This window comes from Heterocephalus glaber, unplaced genomic scaffold, assembly GCF_053883595.1.
Source record: "Heterocephalus glaber isolate CG9 unplaced genomic scaffold, H.glaber_assembly_v1.0 deba00000331, whole genome shotgun sequence".
NCBI lineage: Eukaryota > Metazoa > Chordata > Mammalia > Rodentia > Bathyergidae > Heterocephalus > Heterocephalus glaber.
The window spans coordinates 27,510,901-27,528,945 of NW_028258142.1; the positions used below are offsets into that span (position 1 = coordinate 27,510,901).

Here is an 18,045-nt window from a genome sequence, read left to right on the forward strand (position 1 = left end):
ATTTACCAGTTATGGTTTATTAAAAACCAAAAACTAATTCATCTTTTTAGTTTGTGTGCATCTTTCTGCTCTAGCTGCACTGGACCACTCATCATCCTGCACCATGGCATGCACTTTCAAGATTCTGCTTGCTCATATGCTGTCTCCTCTGCTTGGAATGCGCTTCCCCCTTCCCTTCCATTTGACGAACTCCTACTCCTCCACGGCCCAGCTCCATTGTCTTCATGTCTGGAAATCCCGCCCTGCGTTCTCCAGGCAAAACCAGTCCCTTCTTGCTTCCCTGGTGCTTTGCCTGTATTTGTGACTGCCTGCTTTAGCTAGACTGTGAGCTCCGTGAGGGCAGGGACCATGTCTTTTTTGTTTTGTTTTTGTATATGTAGTCCAAAGCCTAGCTACACGGTAGGTACTTAATAAATGTTGCTTGATGTTTATTTTATTTAGTATTAGCCTCATTCCATAAGTTCCTAGTGATAATAAATGTTTATTAAATAAATTAATATATAATACATTCTTTTGGAAATGGCTTTCATTTTCATTTTTTCCCTGAAACTTTCTATATGAATTTTTTGGAGTATGGTCTTATTTTTGTATCTGATTTTATTAAGTAGTCACAGAGTGGAGTTTTGCATATTTTAAAATAAGCTCTTCTGGAGTAACACCAACCTTAAAATCTCTATGAAGCAGAAAATATATTTATGGCATGATTAACTGAATTACGTCTTTTTGTAGTACAGTATAAAAGAAGCTGAAACATTTAAAGTGATCGCTAGAAATCTGAGGAGGTGTTTTTTAATGTAGTTGTAAGCCTGGCCAACACATTAACTGTGGTGTTTTTGAGTCCCCCTACCCCCACCAGCCTCTTTTCTTAAAATAATTAGAGTTGTAGTCAACAAAATAAACTTTGAAATAGGCTAAATTGTAGTTTGTATTGACTGATTACAAGCTGTGATCTTAATGTCTTCCATCTCAAAGGTGAGTTTATTGGCTGATTATTTTTAGATGTGATTGGAAAGATACCTCTTTTTTTTTTGTGGTACCGGGGATTGAACTCGGGACTTTGTGCTTGCAAGGCAGGCATGGTGCCACTGAGCTAAATCCCTGGCCATGGAAAAATACTTTTTGAAGATCTTTACAAAGTGGTTTTTAATTATGGGATGAGTGGATAGGGTGCGATCCCATTGACTAATTTTGATTATTATCTACTATTGTTTTTCAGTATGTATTTCTACTTGTCTCAAACTTAACCTTACCCTGAAAGTTTATTCCATTTTTAATTCCATTTCATTATGTTTTATTGAATGTATTGCCACTGCTGTAATTATTTCAAGTCCCATTTTTCCAACTCACAGAGTAGAGTTGGAATATTAAGTCAGTTATTAAAGCTCTTACATTAGGTTAATGGAAAGAAAAAACTAGAGATTTGAAGCCATCAGCTCATTTTTTGTTTTTTTTTTTTTTTTGGTACCGGGGATCGAACTGAGGATTTTGCGCTTGCAGGGCAGGCGGTGGAACCACTGAGCTAAATCCCCAGCCCGTCAACTCATTTGATATTAGAAGTCAAGCAGCTTTCTCAAGGAACAAGTTATAATGTGATATATCCAGTAGAATGTTCTGTGATGATGAATATCTTTAAACCACAGCTATGTGTGGCTGTTCAGTACTTGAATTATGGTTAATGTGACTGAATAGCTCAATTTTAAGTTTTCTTTAATATAAATAGCCACATGCACCTAGTGGCTATCGTATCAGACACAGCACAGTTCTTAGCGATGTCAGTCTCTGTATAAATGAAACAGCAGAAACTTTTGCTTCAAAAGCTAAATATTGTTTAGGCGTTTATGAAGGCTTTGACTTTTCAAAGAAGAGATATTTAAGGTTTTAGGGTTATGACTCAACATATTAAGGAAATAGTAGAGGCAAAGATAATTGTTTCTAAAAAATTTTAATTGGAGATATTCTATGATTAGATAAAGAACATTACAGTGGTTCTGAATATAAAGTTATGTTTAGGGAATTCCAAGTAGCTTGGTTTTGTTGTTCAACACTTTTTTTTTACTGTAGCATTTCATATGTGTTTCTAGCTTTCAGCAACCTCAGAATTTTATAAATTAAAACTATAAAACTAACAAAATTCAATTTTTCTAACAATATAACCTCTGGTATATTTTACAGATTGCTTACAATATGAATATGGTATAGAACAGTTATTTCTGAGTTTGGCTTAATAGTTGTACTAATACTTCAGAAGGACACAGTTCATTCATCACATTTTTCTACCCAAATTTGATACTTGGAAATAAAGATCATGTATTCTTCAGTCGTGTAACTTGTATGTTAAGTCTAGCATTGTTCATTTCTCATGAATTATCTTTGCCCAAAGTGTTAGTGTGTTATTGTGATTATAAACACAGACGTGGGTTCTATATGACTCTGTCCTAGGTTCTCAAGTGTAGCTAAAAGATGACTGTTTTAACTATCCTCTGTAAAATTTTATAGAAAGCTCATGTATCTTGGGAGCAGTCAGTACCTGTGCAGTTTGAAAGATTGAGTAGATGGTGATGGTAAGAATCAGATTTGCGTATTGGATATAGAATATGATGCAGTATGGAAACTGGATTTGAGACAGAGTGAAATTACAGTAGAGAACCTGGTTGGACTGTAGTAATCCAGAAAAATAATGATGATATGAATGCTGTGGCAGGAGGTATGGAAAGGTGAGACTTGGGAGAAATCAGTAGATAGATGTAAGGACATAATGATTACAAAGAGGGAATTAGTGATGCCTGCTGGTTTTGGCTGTTACCATGTTTTAGACATGATTTGTCCCTTAGAGGTTCATGTGCTACAATCAGCTCCTAGAATGGTGGTGGTGAGGTGGTAGAAGGTAATTAGGTCATGGGGCTCCACCCTCACGAATGGATTCATATTGTTTTATAAGTTATAGGAGTATTTTGTTTAGTAACACAGAATTGACTTAAGTCAGTCACTTGAAGATTGGGCTCAGATAGAGGTAAAGGAGAAGCAAGGAGGGAGATGGAGTGAGGAATATTAAGTTAAAATAATTTTGATGTCTTAGACTTTCCAAAAGGATTTTGTGGGTCTCCGAGGATTTAGAATTCTTATACTAATGATTTATCATTGGTATTTATTACCCACTGTAGGGTCTAACAGGCTTGCAGATGAACAGAATGAATCTTGTGGAGAGTGAGAATGACCTTCTAGAAAGGTAAAAGGAGAATCAAGAGAAAGTAGTAGTATAAAAACCTAGGAAGGATTTTTATTAAATGCGATAGATCAAGGAGGATAAAGACTATATGTCTGTGGGGTTTTGAAATTAGAAGGCATTTGGTAACCTTTATATAACCAGTTTTGGAAAAGGAAAGGATTAGAAACCATATTTTGAAAATTAAAGTTTCTGGGAAATGAGAAATTACAAATGAAATATGTCTGGTCTTGTAATATTCTTTAAAATTTTGATTTAATATTTCGTGAAGTAATATGGGCAAATAATGAAAAGGATGGATATTCAGTGAAAAATGTCTCGCTCTGTATCCTTTTACTTCCTTTCTTATTCCCTAGAAGAAACTGTTGCTAAGTGATGTTTTTTTTTTCTTTTGGTATGTTCTTTTAGAGCTTCTGTGAAATTACAAACATATTATACATGTGCATTTTTTACCCCTCTTCCATGAAAGCAAGACTTCTTAGGAAGCTTGAACAAGTGGTGGGAGAGAAGATACTATTCAGAAGAGAATGCACAATCAGGAAACATTATTTTTATTATTTTTCCTTTAAAGGCGTGAAAGACCAACTTGGAAAAATCCAGTAGAGGGTTTCTGTTTCTATTTTCTTTTTTTTTTTTTTTTTTGAGACAGGTTCTCACTGTAGTTCAGGCTGATCTTGAACTCACCATGTAGCCTAGGCTGGCCTCTTAACAGTGATCCTCCAGCCTTAGGCGCCCCCCCCCCCCCCCCCCCCCCCGGGCTGGGACTACAGGCGTGCACCACCTGGCTCAGTAGGTTTTCTGACCTGGGAATCCATGCCTCAGAAAGACATCTAGGAACCTTTGAATTATGTGTGGCATTTTTTGTGTGCATTTTTCTAAGAGTTTATCTTTATCAAATTCTCTGTGGGATCTGTTGCTGAAAAACTTAATAACGAATGTTTTTAAAGCAAGAGAAGGAGCAAGACCTTGACAGAATGTGAGCAAGTAGATGAAGGGCCAGATCACTTGCTTCTGCTCAAATTAGGCCTTGGACTGGATTTTTTGGTTATTGAATTAGTACCATAGTCGGCAGGCTTGTATCTGTCTAGATCCCATGGCTAGTTGAGCACTGAAGAGCCCTGCCCTAAGAAAATTCTGATTACCATTTTGTAGGGCATGTTGTGCTAAGAACTGCTTCTTGGGTTCTACTTTCTGAGGAGTCTTTCCAAATTGAGTGCAAATACCTCATTTCTTCCACCAATATTCCTAGCCTACTGAGAAAGTAATTAAAGACTTTCCCAGAGATACTCATTGTCAGTGTACTCAGACCTTTCTAAATTGAGCATCTTCTGGTCACTATGGTATCACTGGTCTTCTGTAGGTAAAATTGGAGGCGGAAAAAGGGACTGAAAAATAACATGATAAATCTAGCATTTGCAGGTCCTAAAAATTTTTCCAAGGGATAACTGCCATTTCTTTAAGTGTGAGCCAGCGTTGAGTAGAGGTGTTTGTTAATTTTATGTGGGATGGACCAAAGTGGAAGTGAGAGAAGTAGTTTTATCCAGTGAGGAATGATGATACACTACACTCATGCCTTTGGAGATTAGAAGTAGACTGATTCTAGATCTCTTGAAAATTAAATTAGGATTAGCAAATTAGGATTTGCTAATGAATTAGGTATAGGATATGAGTTTGATATAGGATAGGAAGAGAGGACTCAAAAGGTGAGCTTTTGGTATTTAGATTGAGAGGAAGTGTTCAGATGAAGAATACTCAGGTCCAGGAAAGAATTGAGGGCCAAGTCCTGTGAAAAATCAGTTGATTAGAATTTGGTTAAAGTAGAATCAGCAAAGTAGATAAAAGTAGTGAGAAAAAAATGGCTAGTAAGGTAAGAGAGATGTGGAAGACATTTCAAAAATTAGTTGCCTAGGGGAAAACTGAACTTTGAGTTTAGGAACATGAATTTTAAAATAACAACAGTTTTGGTGGGAAACAGAAGCCAGATTGGATTCAGTTGTAAATTGTGATAAAATTGGTCAGTGTAGATAGTTCTTTAAATTTTTTGAATAGTGTGGAGAATCACTAGATGATGATGGATGCTTTGGTTAATCTGTTTCAGAGATTGAAACTGGAAATGGATAGCACGATTGGAAAAGTAATGGAGGTCAAGAAAGTTAAGCATGTATGCACAGTGAGAAAATATGAAGGTGAATGGATATAGGAGATGGAAATGGTGTCTAAGTAAGCATTAGGGAAAGAACTGGAAATTGGAGAGTTGGGTGCTTCACTGAGATATTGGAGATGATGTAGTTACTAGTATTGACAAGCCTGTGGCCATATTAGGTAAGTGAGATTGGGTAGAGGATTAGATCAAAAGACTCATGATGTTGAATGAGTTACGGTTTATATCTAGATGTCCCCCCAAAGTTTCATTTGCTGAGAAGTGGAACTTCTCGAAGGTGATTGGATTATGGGGGCTTTATAGCTGATTAGCTTTTAGGAGGCGGGGTCTGGTCAGAAGAGGCAGGTCAGGAGAGTGTGACTTAGTAGCAGTTTGGCTGCCGCGAGCTGAACAGCTTTCCTCCAGCAGACCTTCCTACCGTACCTCCCTGGCTTAGCTGGCCAACTATGGACTCCAAACAGCCAAAATAAATGTCTCCTTTAGGTTGTGGGTTTTGGGTATTTGTTCCAGTGATGAGAAAGTGACTAAGACAGTTATCCATATGAGTGTTGAGGTCTCCAAGAATGAGAACAAAAGTTAGGATGGAGAGGAAAATTGAAACAAAGTTAAGTCTGATGAAGGAAGGAGAAAACAGGGAAGAGGGTTAGAAGGTAGTGTAGCTGGATACTATGTTGTTTTTAGAATGACACAATTGGAGAGATGATTTGAAAGTAATAGGTAGAAAGGAGAAAACATTCTGCTTTCTGGCCCATATATAGTTGCAAGGGATTAAGAGAGAAAGGAAGCCCTCCTTCCCCTGGAGAAGGGAGAAATTTAGCAGGGAAGTGCTATCTTCAAGGGACAGGTTTCAGTAAGGCCAGCACTTTAGACAAAATACTGAGATTATAGGAAAGACTCCTGATCAGTTATTCAAGCATTTATAGTCAGCATTGGAGGATGGATAGATAAAGTTAGGGGATTGGTTTTCAGAGATCATCACATGAATGTAATGACTTCACTAGAAATTTTAAAATATGAAATACAGGCTAGAAATGGTCAGTATGCATCAAATTTAGAGAGGGTAAGTTTGTTTTAGATTTTCATATAACATTTGTGTATACTGAGTTGTGCTATAAAGTATACTTTTAGTCGAGATAAAAACACTGAGAGCATTGAAGTATGAGCTTAGAAGGGGCAGATCAAGAGGGTGTGACTTGTACAGAATATTACGGGGACAGGAGTAGGTGATCATGTATGATCTGAGTGACGTTTCATTTGGTTACTAAGTAGACCGGGATGTGAGGTGTGATAGGATTGGTTGTAGTAATTGGTAGAATCATGTCCATAAATCTTAATGTGACTAGGATCTGTCTAGAACTCTGATCCTCACAAGAATTGGCTGTGCTGACTTTCTCGGCCTCCTACACCGTGATCTGTAACAGGACTACTTAGCAGAAAATAGGGTCCCTTATAACTCTTGCTAACCTTCAAAGGAGAATAGTTGTCTATTTTAGGCAAGTTTGAGTTTCATTAAGGCTTATTTGTATCTAAGGTTAATTAGCTCTGGTTATCTCCAAGTTAATATCCTTATCAGTTAAACTTTCTATACAACTCATCTAAGGAATAAGGTAACCTATTTTTATAACTTACCCATTGACATTCTATTAATTGACCATATACTTTGTACTTTATTCCAAGAATCTCCATGAGTCTTGTTTCTAGAACCACTGTGCTGGATTTTAGGTTAACTATACAGACAAAAAGTTACTTACAGTGGGATAATGTAAGTTGTCTGATTCAAAATTAAGGAACATATTTTTCCGGAACCTGAGAGCAATATGGTATAACTCCTTCCAGTGAACATAGCTGGTTTTGTTGTCTTAGTCTCATATTGTCAGCCTGCTGAGCTTTAGATTATGTTCTTTGTTTCCCATTATTTCATGATACAACAGCGCTATGGTTGACAGTGATGGCTAAAACCACCCATGTGTAGACTGGATTATTTTCCTATGAGAGACTTATATATGGCTGGTTTTGTGAATAAAGAATGTGCTGGCCATGTTTACCCATAAGTATAACAATGTTAAATAGTAATAGATGGAACAAGCCTATGGATTATTTCTCTTGTATTGATAAGCTTTAGGCTGATAATATTGATGAGTATATTCTGGGCTTAAATAATTTTGAGGTAGATATTGTGTATTATATTAATATATATTAAAAATATAAAATGTATGTGTGTGTGTTGTACTGAGGATTGAACCCAAGACCTTTGTCCTGAGATACAATTCCTACCCTTTTTATTTTTTGACGCAGTGTCTTGCTAACTTGTTAAATTGCTCAGGCCAGGCTTGAAATTTGTGATCTTCCTGCTGCAGCGCTGGGATTGCAGGTGTGAACCTCTATGCCCAGTTTAATTAAACTACATTTCACTTATAAATTTACATTTCCTTTGTAAGTTTAAGATAGCAAACGAGACTACTCAAGGGGTTAGGGCTGCATTGCACAGGACCTAATGTGTAACGACACTTTATACATCTGGTTATTCCAAAGAATTTTAAGAGCACATTCTATTTGCATAGTTATTGGAGATAGCCTTTGTTCATAGAGACTATATTCTAGGGATGACAAACTCGTACATAAAGTATTCAATGCTTATTTTTTTTTTTTGGTACCGGGGGTTGAACTCAGGTCCTTGCACTTGCGCAGCAGGTGCAGCAGGCGGCGAAACCACTGAGCTAAATCCCCAGCCCTAAGGTATTCAATGCTAATCAGTGAATGGAGAGTGATGTGAAAGTGACGGTGATCAGTTTAGGTCAAGTGACCAGGAAAAGTTTCTCTGAGGTTGTTTTTAAAGCTGAGTTCTGAATAATAAGGAATCAGCTCTACAAGAACCAGTGCATTTCATACAGAGGGAATAGGCTTGTGATGGTGAAACTTTTTAGAAAAAACAACTGATACCCCTGACTTGCATGCCAACAGGGCTGTGTGTGCCCACTGCGGCACACATGCCATAGGTTTGCCACCACTGGAATGGCCTATGCAAAATCCCTAAGATGCACTTAGTAATTGAAGATAGCAAGAAGGGCAGGGTGCTGGAGCTTAGTGAGTGGGAAAGTAATACTGAGTAAGGTTAAAGAAATAGACAAGGCTAATCATGGGCTTGGCAGCCAGCATAAGGAAGAGTACAGCATTCCGTTTGAGGGCTTTACCTAAGGGACAATATAGTTACTTTGCCTACATGTGGAGAATGTATTCTGGAAGTGCAGAAGTAGAAGTCAGGGGCCAATGAGGAGGCTATTGTATTTGTCCACGTGGGGATGATGGATAGTGTTTAATGAATGAATTAAGTAATGAATGAAGTAAGAAAGGGTAAGATATAGCAAAGGATGTTGGAAGTAATTAGTATTCTGTTGTGCAAAGAACTTAATTTTCTATTATATACAGAAATATTTTTAAAAAGTGAATACACAAAGGATAATTAGCTAATATTTACCTAATAAAAATAATAGATTATTAATTATCTAACAGTGCTGTTCCATCTTTTTGGCCAATTTGAATAATGAATTTAGCTAACGATTGGATAAAGTGCTAGAAAGCAAAAAGTACGTGAGCTTTAGCTATGTTAGCAAGTGGCTTGGTGGTGAGAATAATTTGTTCAGTATGATATTAGGGTTATTACAGTATTAGTAGTTCAAATGTATCCAAATGTGAGAACCATTTGAGAGGACCTGTGCTTGGCTGCCATGTTAATAATAAAGGTAGATTTCAGGACTTGGTTGCCTATGTTACGGCTTTAACAAGATTTATTTTGGATGCTTGGCTCTCTGTTGATGATGGAAGACTATTTTCACAAATTTTTATAAGTCCTGAAGAATTAACCTCACTGTGTAGACTCCAGATCTGGAAAGAAATTAAGCCCTACAGAAAACCACTTTTGTGACTATTTCACAATTCTCCCAGGCATGTGTACATAGTGCCAACTTAGCTGTAGAGGAGATAATTAATTCCATACAATAGCTGCTTAAGTTTGAGAAGGGCTGCTCTAAATAGCTTGTTGAAACTTTGGCATCTTTTGTTGTAAATCCTTTAAGAACCTCATAATTAAGTAAATCTCCAAGAAATTATATTTTCAAGCTGAAGTCTTCAAAATTGTTTCAACAGTGAATTTTAATCTTCTGCTCTTTACTATTAACTACAAGTACAGCTTTTTGTAAATGAGCTGAAAGTGTGGCCCTCCCATTTACTATTTTTTAATGTGGTGCCATTTATCTTAAAATCTTTCTTATGTAGGATATTAAACTTAAGTAGATTTTCTGTACAAAATGATGCGTGTCATACGTGCTTTTTTTTTTTTGCAAAACTATGAAAGCTGTATACTTCTGAATATACTGAAAATAACTCAATTTTACACTTTTAAGTAGCAAATTATGGCATGTAAATAGTATGGTAAATAGGTTAAATTTTGGTGATGTTCCATATCATGTTAATGTGAAAGAAGTTGCTATGGGGGCTGGGGATTTAGCTCAGTGGTTTTGCTGCCTGCTGTGCAAGTGCAAGGTCCTGAGTTCGATCCCCGGTACCAAAAAAAAAAAAAAGTTGCTCTTTACCCAGAATTTATGTGTCATCATAACTATTAAATCTAGGAAATTGGCCTTAGAGACAAATCACTTTGTTTCTCAAGGTGTGGCGAGAATGTCTCTTAGGGGTAGTTTGTGTATGCAAAACCACAGAATTTAAACGATACCAATATTTGGAAGTGTCAGTTTTGTTTGAACACTCTAGGTAGGTAGAGCAATATTTTTACCTTAAAACAAACAAGGTGTGATGTTTTCATGAATTTTAAAGTAAAGGGGGTCCTTAAAAAAAAAAAAAAAGTTGAGTCCGTCCTTTGGGCTTGGGTCATAGAATATATACAACCAATGCTGAGGAAAGCAGTTCTTAGAATATGTAGTGTTAAGTCTCTGGTGTTCAAACTGCTGTGTGAATGTTTGACATGGATAGTTTTCAAAGAATTTATTCCAAAATATCATTTAAGATCCATTTCCTATGTACCTATGATAGAGGTACATGTTATTTTTCTCTTAGTTCTCATAATTATCAACTACCCATTTTAGACAAGCACACTTTTCACTTGTCTGCAGTATTACCATGGCACAATTGATTTCCAATAAAGGTTCAATTTGGAATATTGGATTGAGAAAATGAGTAACTTGGTAACAGTCAATTCTTTTCACAAGTACAACAAATTTAGAAAATTTATATAGATGTCAACTGTTTGTTAACATTTTCTGGTGGTTCAGTGTGTGATACTTTGAGTTTAGTGATTTGAGTGAAAATAAAACTTATTACTGTGAACAAGGTTTTTCACTGCTACATCTGTACAAAATGAAGAATGGAATAGAATTGATGCTAAATCTTGTGCCATTCTAGTAATACTATCTAATAATACAAAGGTATTTTGAAAAAAAATTTCAAGCTGGACATGGTGACACATTCCTAGGGTCCCAGCTTGGGAGGCTAAGGAAGGAGGATTACTTGGGACCAAATTTTAAGATAGTCCAGGGCAATATAAGGAGAACCTGTTAACGAAAACAAAATCCCCTCAAACCTCAGAAAATCCCATAAGAACCAACAAAAGTCTTTATTTTGCTACATACACAAATACAAACATTTCACTTTTTATAGTCAATTAAAATTTGTAACAAATTTTTTTTGGTAGCGTATATACCAGTAATTATAAGGAACCAGAAGGATTGAATGTCTAAGCCCTTGTCACAGAAATTTTTTTTTTTTTGGTACCAAGGATTGAACTCGGGACCTTGTGCTTGCGAGGCAGGTGCTGGAACCACTGAGCTAAATCCCCAGTCTTGGTCACAGAAATTATAAAAAACATTTTTTATATATAAATCATAGGTATTCGAGTTTACAATAGGAAACATTACTGTGGGAATGAATGAAATTCAAAGAAAAAAATAAAATTTATTACTACTAAAGCATTGGCTCATGTATAAATGAGTGATAGAAATATTTAGATTCTGTGAGATGCATTTTAAGATAATACAAACATGAAAGTATCAGTATTTCTAGTGAGTGCAGCCTCTATTACCATCTACGTTAAATAAAATATGAATAATCCTGATGCCAGCTTTAAAATTCAGGTAAGGTGTATATATTTAAAAAATTCTCTAAGGGGGGGAATATAAGAAATACTTGATAGTCACTGGTTTATATGTGCTGTTCACTTCTTTCGTTACTTTATCAAATTAGGTTGCTGATTGGTTAATCATCAGATCCCACTGGTTTAGTCCCTTTCAGAATTGCCTTTGAGTTGTCCTTCAAGTCCTATGTTCTTGGCTTTTAATAAACGTCACTGAAAGAGAAAAAAAAAAAATTGAAATCTGCTTAATATTAGTTGTGTGGTTGAATATCTTTATAGTTTTTTTCTAGATTTAATACCAGGGCAATTTTTGTTCTACTCATCAATTGTTAGGCTTCCTCCTTTCTTATCATAGCTATGTATTTAATGTTTCTTTGCCCAGGCCCCTGGAAAATTCATATCTACATATAATTATTAGCCTTGGTATTAAGAGTGCTCTTTTCAAAAAAGCATTTTCTCCTTATCTTTGATTTTGGTTTTAAAATTTAAATTTATATTGTATATATGTCCTTTGTGAATATACAAAGAAAACCCAAACCCCACTTTACATGCTTATTAAAAGAGATTTTTTTTTTTCCATTGCTGGGGATTAAATGCAGGGCCATCTTACTACTGAGCTACATCCTGAGCTGGGAAGAAAAAACTTAACAAATAAAATTTATATTCCCTAACTAGTGAGATTGAAGACCTTCAAAATTAAATACTTTCAGCCTAATATACCTGTTGTTATAAAATTCATTAAATTCTGATTGAAATTTCAGCCTGTATTGTACCAAGATTTATCAAAATTTGGAAACTTTTAGTTCTAATATTGCAATGAGTACTTGCCAGTTTGTATTTTGTAATATTAAAAACTTCACTCTTTTACATTGAAAGAAGATTTCAAGTACATGAACGACTTTTTAACTCCCAAGTTTATGGTAGATTGATAGTTTTAAAAACTCAGGCATGCAACTGGGGATGAATTAACAGTGACTGGCAGTTCTCAGGAAAGAGTGATAATTTATTGTTTTTATGACAGCTTCTGGGAAAACCAGTTAGTCCAGCTTTACAACTTACTCAACTTTGCATGATACTGCTTTGGAATCCAAAATTAATCAGCAAAATATTTCTGTCAAGCTTGTCAGCTGATTAAAAGGGAAAAATACTGAAACCTGAATAAGATTAAGAGGAAAAATAGGGCATCATACTCTTGAATTCATGTCTCTTACTCTGTGCCAATGGGGGAATGAACTGTCTCATTAGGCAACAGAAATTGTGTATCTTAAATAACTTAGTTTTTCTTCCTGAGTTTTCTTTATTGCACCCAAACCAGAAGTTAATGCAAAAAAGATCAGACTTACCCATTGCAGTATTTTTTTTTTTTTTTTTTTTTTTTGGTGCGGGGGATCAAACTTGGGTCCTTGCGCTTGCGCAGCAGGCGACGAAACCACTGAGCTAAATCCCCCCCCCCCCCGTTGCAGTATTAATAGATTTACTGTTCCATCAGGATTCTCAGTTTAGAATAATCCCTGCTGCCTCCAGTTATCTTTTGCAACAATGAAAATTTTGTGCTTGAATAACTTTGCTCAGATAGGTGTAATATACTTTAATGTCTACTGATACCACCTTTGTTCTAGTACCAGAAGAACAGATTCTTTAATAAAGAATCAAAACATTAATGAATGGAGCCAGGCTTGGCGGTACATGCCGGTAATTCCAGCACTTGGGGAAGCTGAGGCAGGAGGGTCACAAGTTTGAGCCCAGTCTTGGCAATTTAGCCACTTGGTGAGAACTTGCTGAGTCTCAAAACAAAATAAGGGTTAGGGATGTAGCTTAGCTTTAAAGCTTTGGGTTCAATTCTCAGCTATATATATTTAGTGACATAATTATGATTATACCTAATTAGTTAACAGCAATTTTCCATATGCATTTATATGTTTTTTACAACTCATTATGGATTAGGTTGGATGATTTTTTTTTAAGAGTAGGAAAAATTTATTGGGAGAAAGAAAGCTTCTGCCTAAGAGAAAGAGAGGGGACCAGAAAGTGGGTTGCCCTCCCACCTCACTTCAAAGATGTTTTATACAGCAAAGCCATGTGGTGAGGCAGATACAAAGTGGGACAAAACTATAAGACTCAATGGAAATTTACAAGGTGGGCATGAGGTGGGACAAAACCATGACCAGCCAATAAGATTACAAGTATAGTCACCCAGGTAATGTTGATTAAATGGGGGTCAAATGGGGGAGCAAGTCATGTGGCAAGAGTACAAGGATTTTCAGTAAGGTTGGGGGTCAGGGATATTTCCTGGAAAGGCTGGGTTAAGACCTTGGTCCCCCGTCCAGGTGATACCTATTTATAGACTATCAGTTACTGCTATTTATCCTACATGGGTGTGGTAGTTTCTCTTACAATTTTGGCCTGCAGTGAATGTGTCTTCACTGTCCTCCATGTTGGCTCCTTGTGGGCTGGCCCTGTCTAGCTGCCTACAAGATATCTAGTTAACCTACCTACCTATCTGCATAGTCCGCCCTCTGAAGAAGTACCCCCAACTGCTGTGAGGGGGCAAAGGGTGAAGACCTTTCTGGCTATTTCCAGCTGAAGAGGGTCATAGTTGTGATCAGCAGTTAGAGTTACTATACAGAGGGTCTATCTAAAGGCCCTGATAAGCACCAGGCATTGTCATCTTGGGTAGCCTTACAGCTTTTAAGTCTGGTGGAGACGAAAGCCAAAAGAACAGTTAATACATGGGCCAAATAATAAGGTCAGAAGGACTGCTATGAATATAGCCAACAAAGGTTTCCACTGGGAGGAACTAGTAATAGCCTCCCAGAAAGAGGATAAGGAGAAGGTCCAGGGGACTTCAGAATCCAACATAGAAGTCGTATTGTATGGATCAGCAGTTATGACCTATTTACAAGGTCGATCTGGTGGATCCCAGTAAAAGAAGTCTAGCACATTTGTCATTGGTTCCATTTGTGTGACTGCTTGGAGTTTGGCAGCCTCTAGGCAAGAGTAAGAAAAACTTTTAAGAAATTAGAGCATGAAAAATCTAAGCATGAATACACTAGAATGGAAAGGCAGGTTGGGGAGAAAGTCACACTTAGATACTGGAATAGTGATTGTAACCTGCTGACTCTTAGATTCTTTCATTGATAGAGGTTGGATGATTTCATTTAAGGCCTCAGAATGCTCTAGATATCATAAGTTGGAGATGTCCAACCCAGTGCAGCACAATATTACAGGGGAGCTTTTTAAAATGGACACTGTTAGCATTCTTAGGTGGTTATTTTGAAGCCTGTAAGTTACATTTGTACATTTATGAAATATTTTTTGAAAACCTATAAAGGTAAATATCAGAGAAATAATATTGTTAGACTCATACTAGTACATATAGATTTTTAAAAGTGGGCAGAGGGATAATGAGAGATTTAATAGTGGATCCAAATAATACTATAATTGTAATAATTGCCAGGTTAATATGATGCTTACCAATCTAGACATGCTAATATTATTTAAGTGAAGGTTACAAACTCCATGCCCATAGGGCCCAGATGAGTAATGCAAATATGAGTTGTTGCAGAATGTTGCAGGAGAGCCTGACTCCTCTCTAGTGGGCAGCCATTGCTGATCAGTCATGGCCTGTTGTTGCCAAACCAGGTTCGGCATCACTACATCTTTCAGTGTTTGACAGAAGCTATCATTATGTGAAGACTCCACTTTTAGATGCTGGCTTAATTAGTAAAGGTACTAAAAAGTGAACAAAAGATCTATTGGCCAGGGTTGGTCCACCAGCCACCAACCAGCAATCTTTGTTTTAGAGCAGTCATCTCCAAGTGTGGTCCCTACATCAGCAGCATCAACATCATGAAAGACCTTAAAAAAAAAGGCAAATTCCCAGGGGCTCCACCTCAGCTCTACTGAAGTAGAATCTCAGGATGAGGGCCAGTCTTCAGTGTTTTAACAAGTCCTGCCTGTGATTCTGATACATGCTTAGAGTTGAGAATCATTATTTGGTTGTATGGAAGTTGGCATTACAATTTTTACCTGGAGACAGTAATAAAGATAAATGCTTGTCACATATCCTATAAATTTATCAAGTAACTTTCATGTACCAAAAGTGTGTCAGTTATATTTTCAGATAAACTCAACTTTTTTTTTTTTGGCCAGAATCCAAGCACACAGTTATTAAATTGGGTTTCCTTTTCTTTTTGTTTTAAAATGTTGCAAATGAATTTAAAAGCAATTCTGTGCCACATCTTGATCTCTCTAGAATGTACCTTACATTTTACTGGTTGATTAAAACTTGGTAAATGTGTTATATGGCTTACTGAAGCTTAAATTTTTAATTTCTTCTGTAAAAACACTACATATAATATATGATAAAATGACAAATACAGGTTAATTATTCTTTGTCCAAAATGCTTGTGACCAGGAGTGTTTTGGATTTTTCTTTTTAGAATGTCTGCATATATCTGATAAGATATCTCATTTGGCAGTGGGATCCAAGCTATCCCCATATAATATTCCTGTTTCATATACATCTTTTACAAATACTCTGAAGGTAATTTTATACAGCATTTTTAGCAAACCTGTCACATGAGGCCAGGTGTGGAATTTATCAGTTGTGTTATTACTTAAAAATTTGAATTTTTGGGGCCAGGGATTTAGCTCAGTGGTGCTACCATCTGCCTTGCAAGCGCAAGGTCCTTATCCTTATTTTATCCTATTTTTCAGACTTTTCTTGTTTTATTTATTTATTTATTTATTTATTTATTTATTTATTTATTTATTTTGGTACCGGCGTTTGAACTTGGGTCCTTGTGCTTGCCAGGCAGGACGCAGAACCACTGAGCTAAATCCCCGGCCCCTTATTTTTCTAAACTAAGTTTGTTTGCTAGAATTAGCAATTGTTTTATATAAAAAGGAAATTAATTTATGTGATTTTCTGTCAGCCTGACCTCTTAACTGGCGATCAGGTTAATGCACAAAAATATTTAATCCCAATATTTTCTCTATTTTCAGAGTGTAGAAACCACTACTGTCTTTGTTGTCCTTTTTCTTTTTCTAACCCACACATATGTGGTCATATAAAGTCCTTAGTACTGTGCTAATCATATTAATTACAAATTTTATGCAGAGAATTTTTTTACATTTAAAAGTATACATTTGTTATGAGCAAAATTTCTGCATGTCTTACCTAATGAAGTGCTTAAAATGAACTTCTAAATTATTTAAAATGCTATGCTAGACAGAATTTTGAATAATCTCATTTAAAGTGATAAATATTGAATTAAAAATTCATCAAATTATGTTTACATATAATACTAATGAAAACACTTATATTTACAGGGTAAACCAGACTTGAATACAACATTGCCAATTAGACAAACAGCATCAATTTTCAAACAACCAGTAACCAAAGTCACAAACCATCCTAGTAATAAAGTGAAATCAGACCCACAACGAATGAATGAACAACCACGTCAGGTAAGGATCTAATTCATTCTCCAATCTTATTTTTCAGAAAATTCTGGTGTAGTATTTTTTACCAGTCAGAATTCAAGTGTATTCTGGTAAAAGTGGAATGTATTTGGAAAGAAAATTGTTTTATATTCTAGACTATTACATAAATGCTGGAGAATAAGTTTAATAATACAAAATTTAGGTAAAATGTTTTGAGGAAAAATTTAAAAAGAATAATTAAAATGGACTATAATTTCATATTTTTGTGTTGTAATATATATCAGACTTGGTTCTGCTAATCACACTTTCTTAGAAATTATCTTTTTAGGGATAATATCTTGTAGAAAGATAAAATATGCAGTTTGTTGCTTAGTTAAAAAATATTTTCTATTTGGAAACTACTTTTTTCTTTGGTTCTGATTTATTTCATGAGATCTGTCCCACCCCTTTTGGAAAACAGAATTAGATAAACATTGTCAGTATGGTAAATTGTCCTGTGACTTTCATTTTTCTATAAACTCAATTTATTTTTCTCTTTCTTTATTGTTTCAAGCTGAATTCCACCATGAGCTTTTCTTAGGAAAAAGGTATTATCTGAAAGGGCTCCCTCCTGCTTAATACTGCCACATCTCCAGGGAGGGAGACTGGACAAAATGCTAAACCTTCTCTGTAATATTGCTTATTCATTCCCTAATTGTGGTCAAAAGTCTAGGTACTTAGTGAAGTTTTAGTAACAGTTGGGATGCGGGGGTGGAGGGAGAAACATCTGTGCATTGTTTTCCCCTCTTCTTTCTCTGCCTCCTCCCACCTAAGGATTAGAAACACCGTTTTACCTCAGCTTGCTCTGCTGTTCCCTTTTAGATGTCTCACTCCACCTTTTCATTTGAATTTATTTTTCACTAGTTCTTCAAGTGTTTCATCTCCAGACTTCATGGAGTGGGCCAAAACTTTCAGACAGTTGCTCTAGAAGAAACTACATAAAGAAATTCAGTTCCCACATCCTCTGTAGTGTTTTTTCCTCTTCAGGTGAGCCAGGAAAACAGAAGATATTTGGAGCCACATTGGATCAGCATC

General features: G+C 36.0%; 1 protein-coding gene across 1 annotated transcript in view; it reads left to right on the forward strand.

Moving 5' to 3' along the window:
• Positions 1-18,045, forward strand: part of Mbd2 (methyl-CpG binding domain protein 2) — a 72,264-nt gene that overhangs the window by 19,043 nt on the left and 35,176 nt on the right. The window contains exon 3 of the mRNA XM_004855174.4: positions 16,858-16,995. Within this exon, the coding sequence (XP_004855231.2) occupies positions 16,858-16,995 (138 nt within the window). The remainder of the gene's footprint in view (positions 1-16,857; positions 16,996-18,045) is intronic.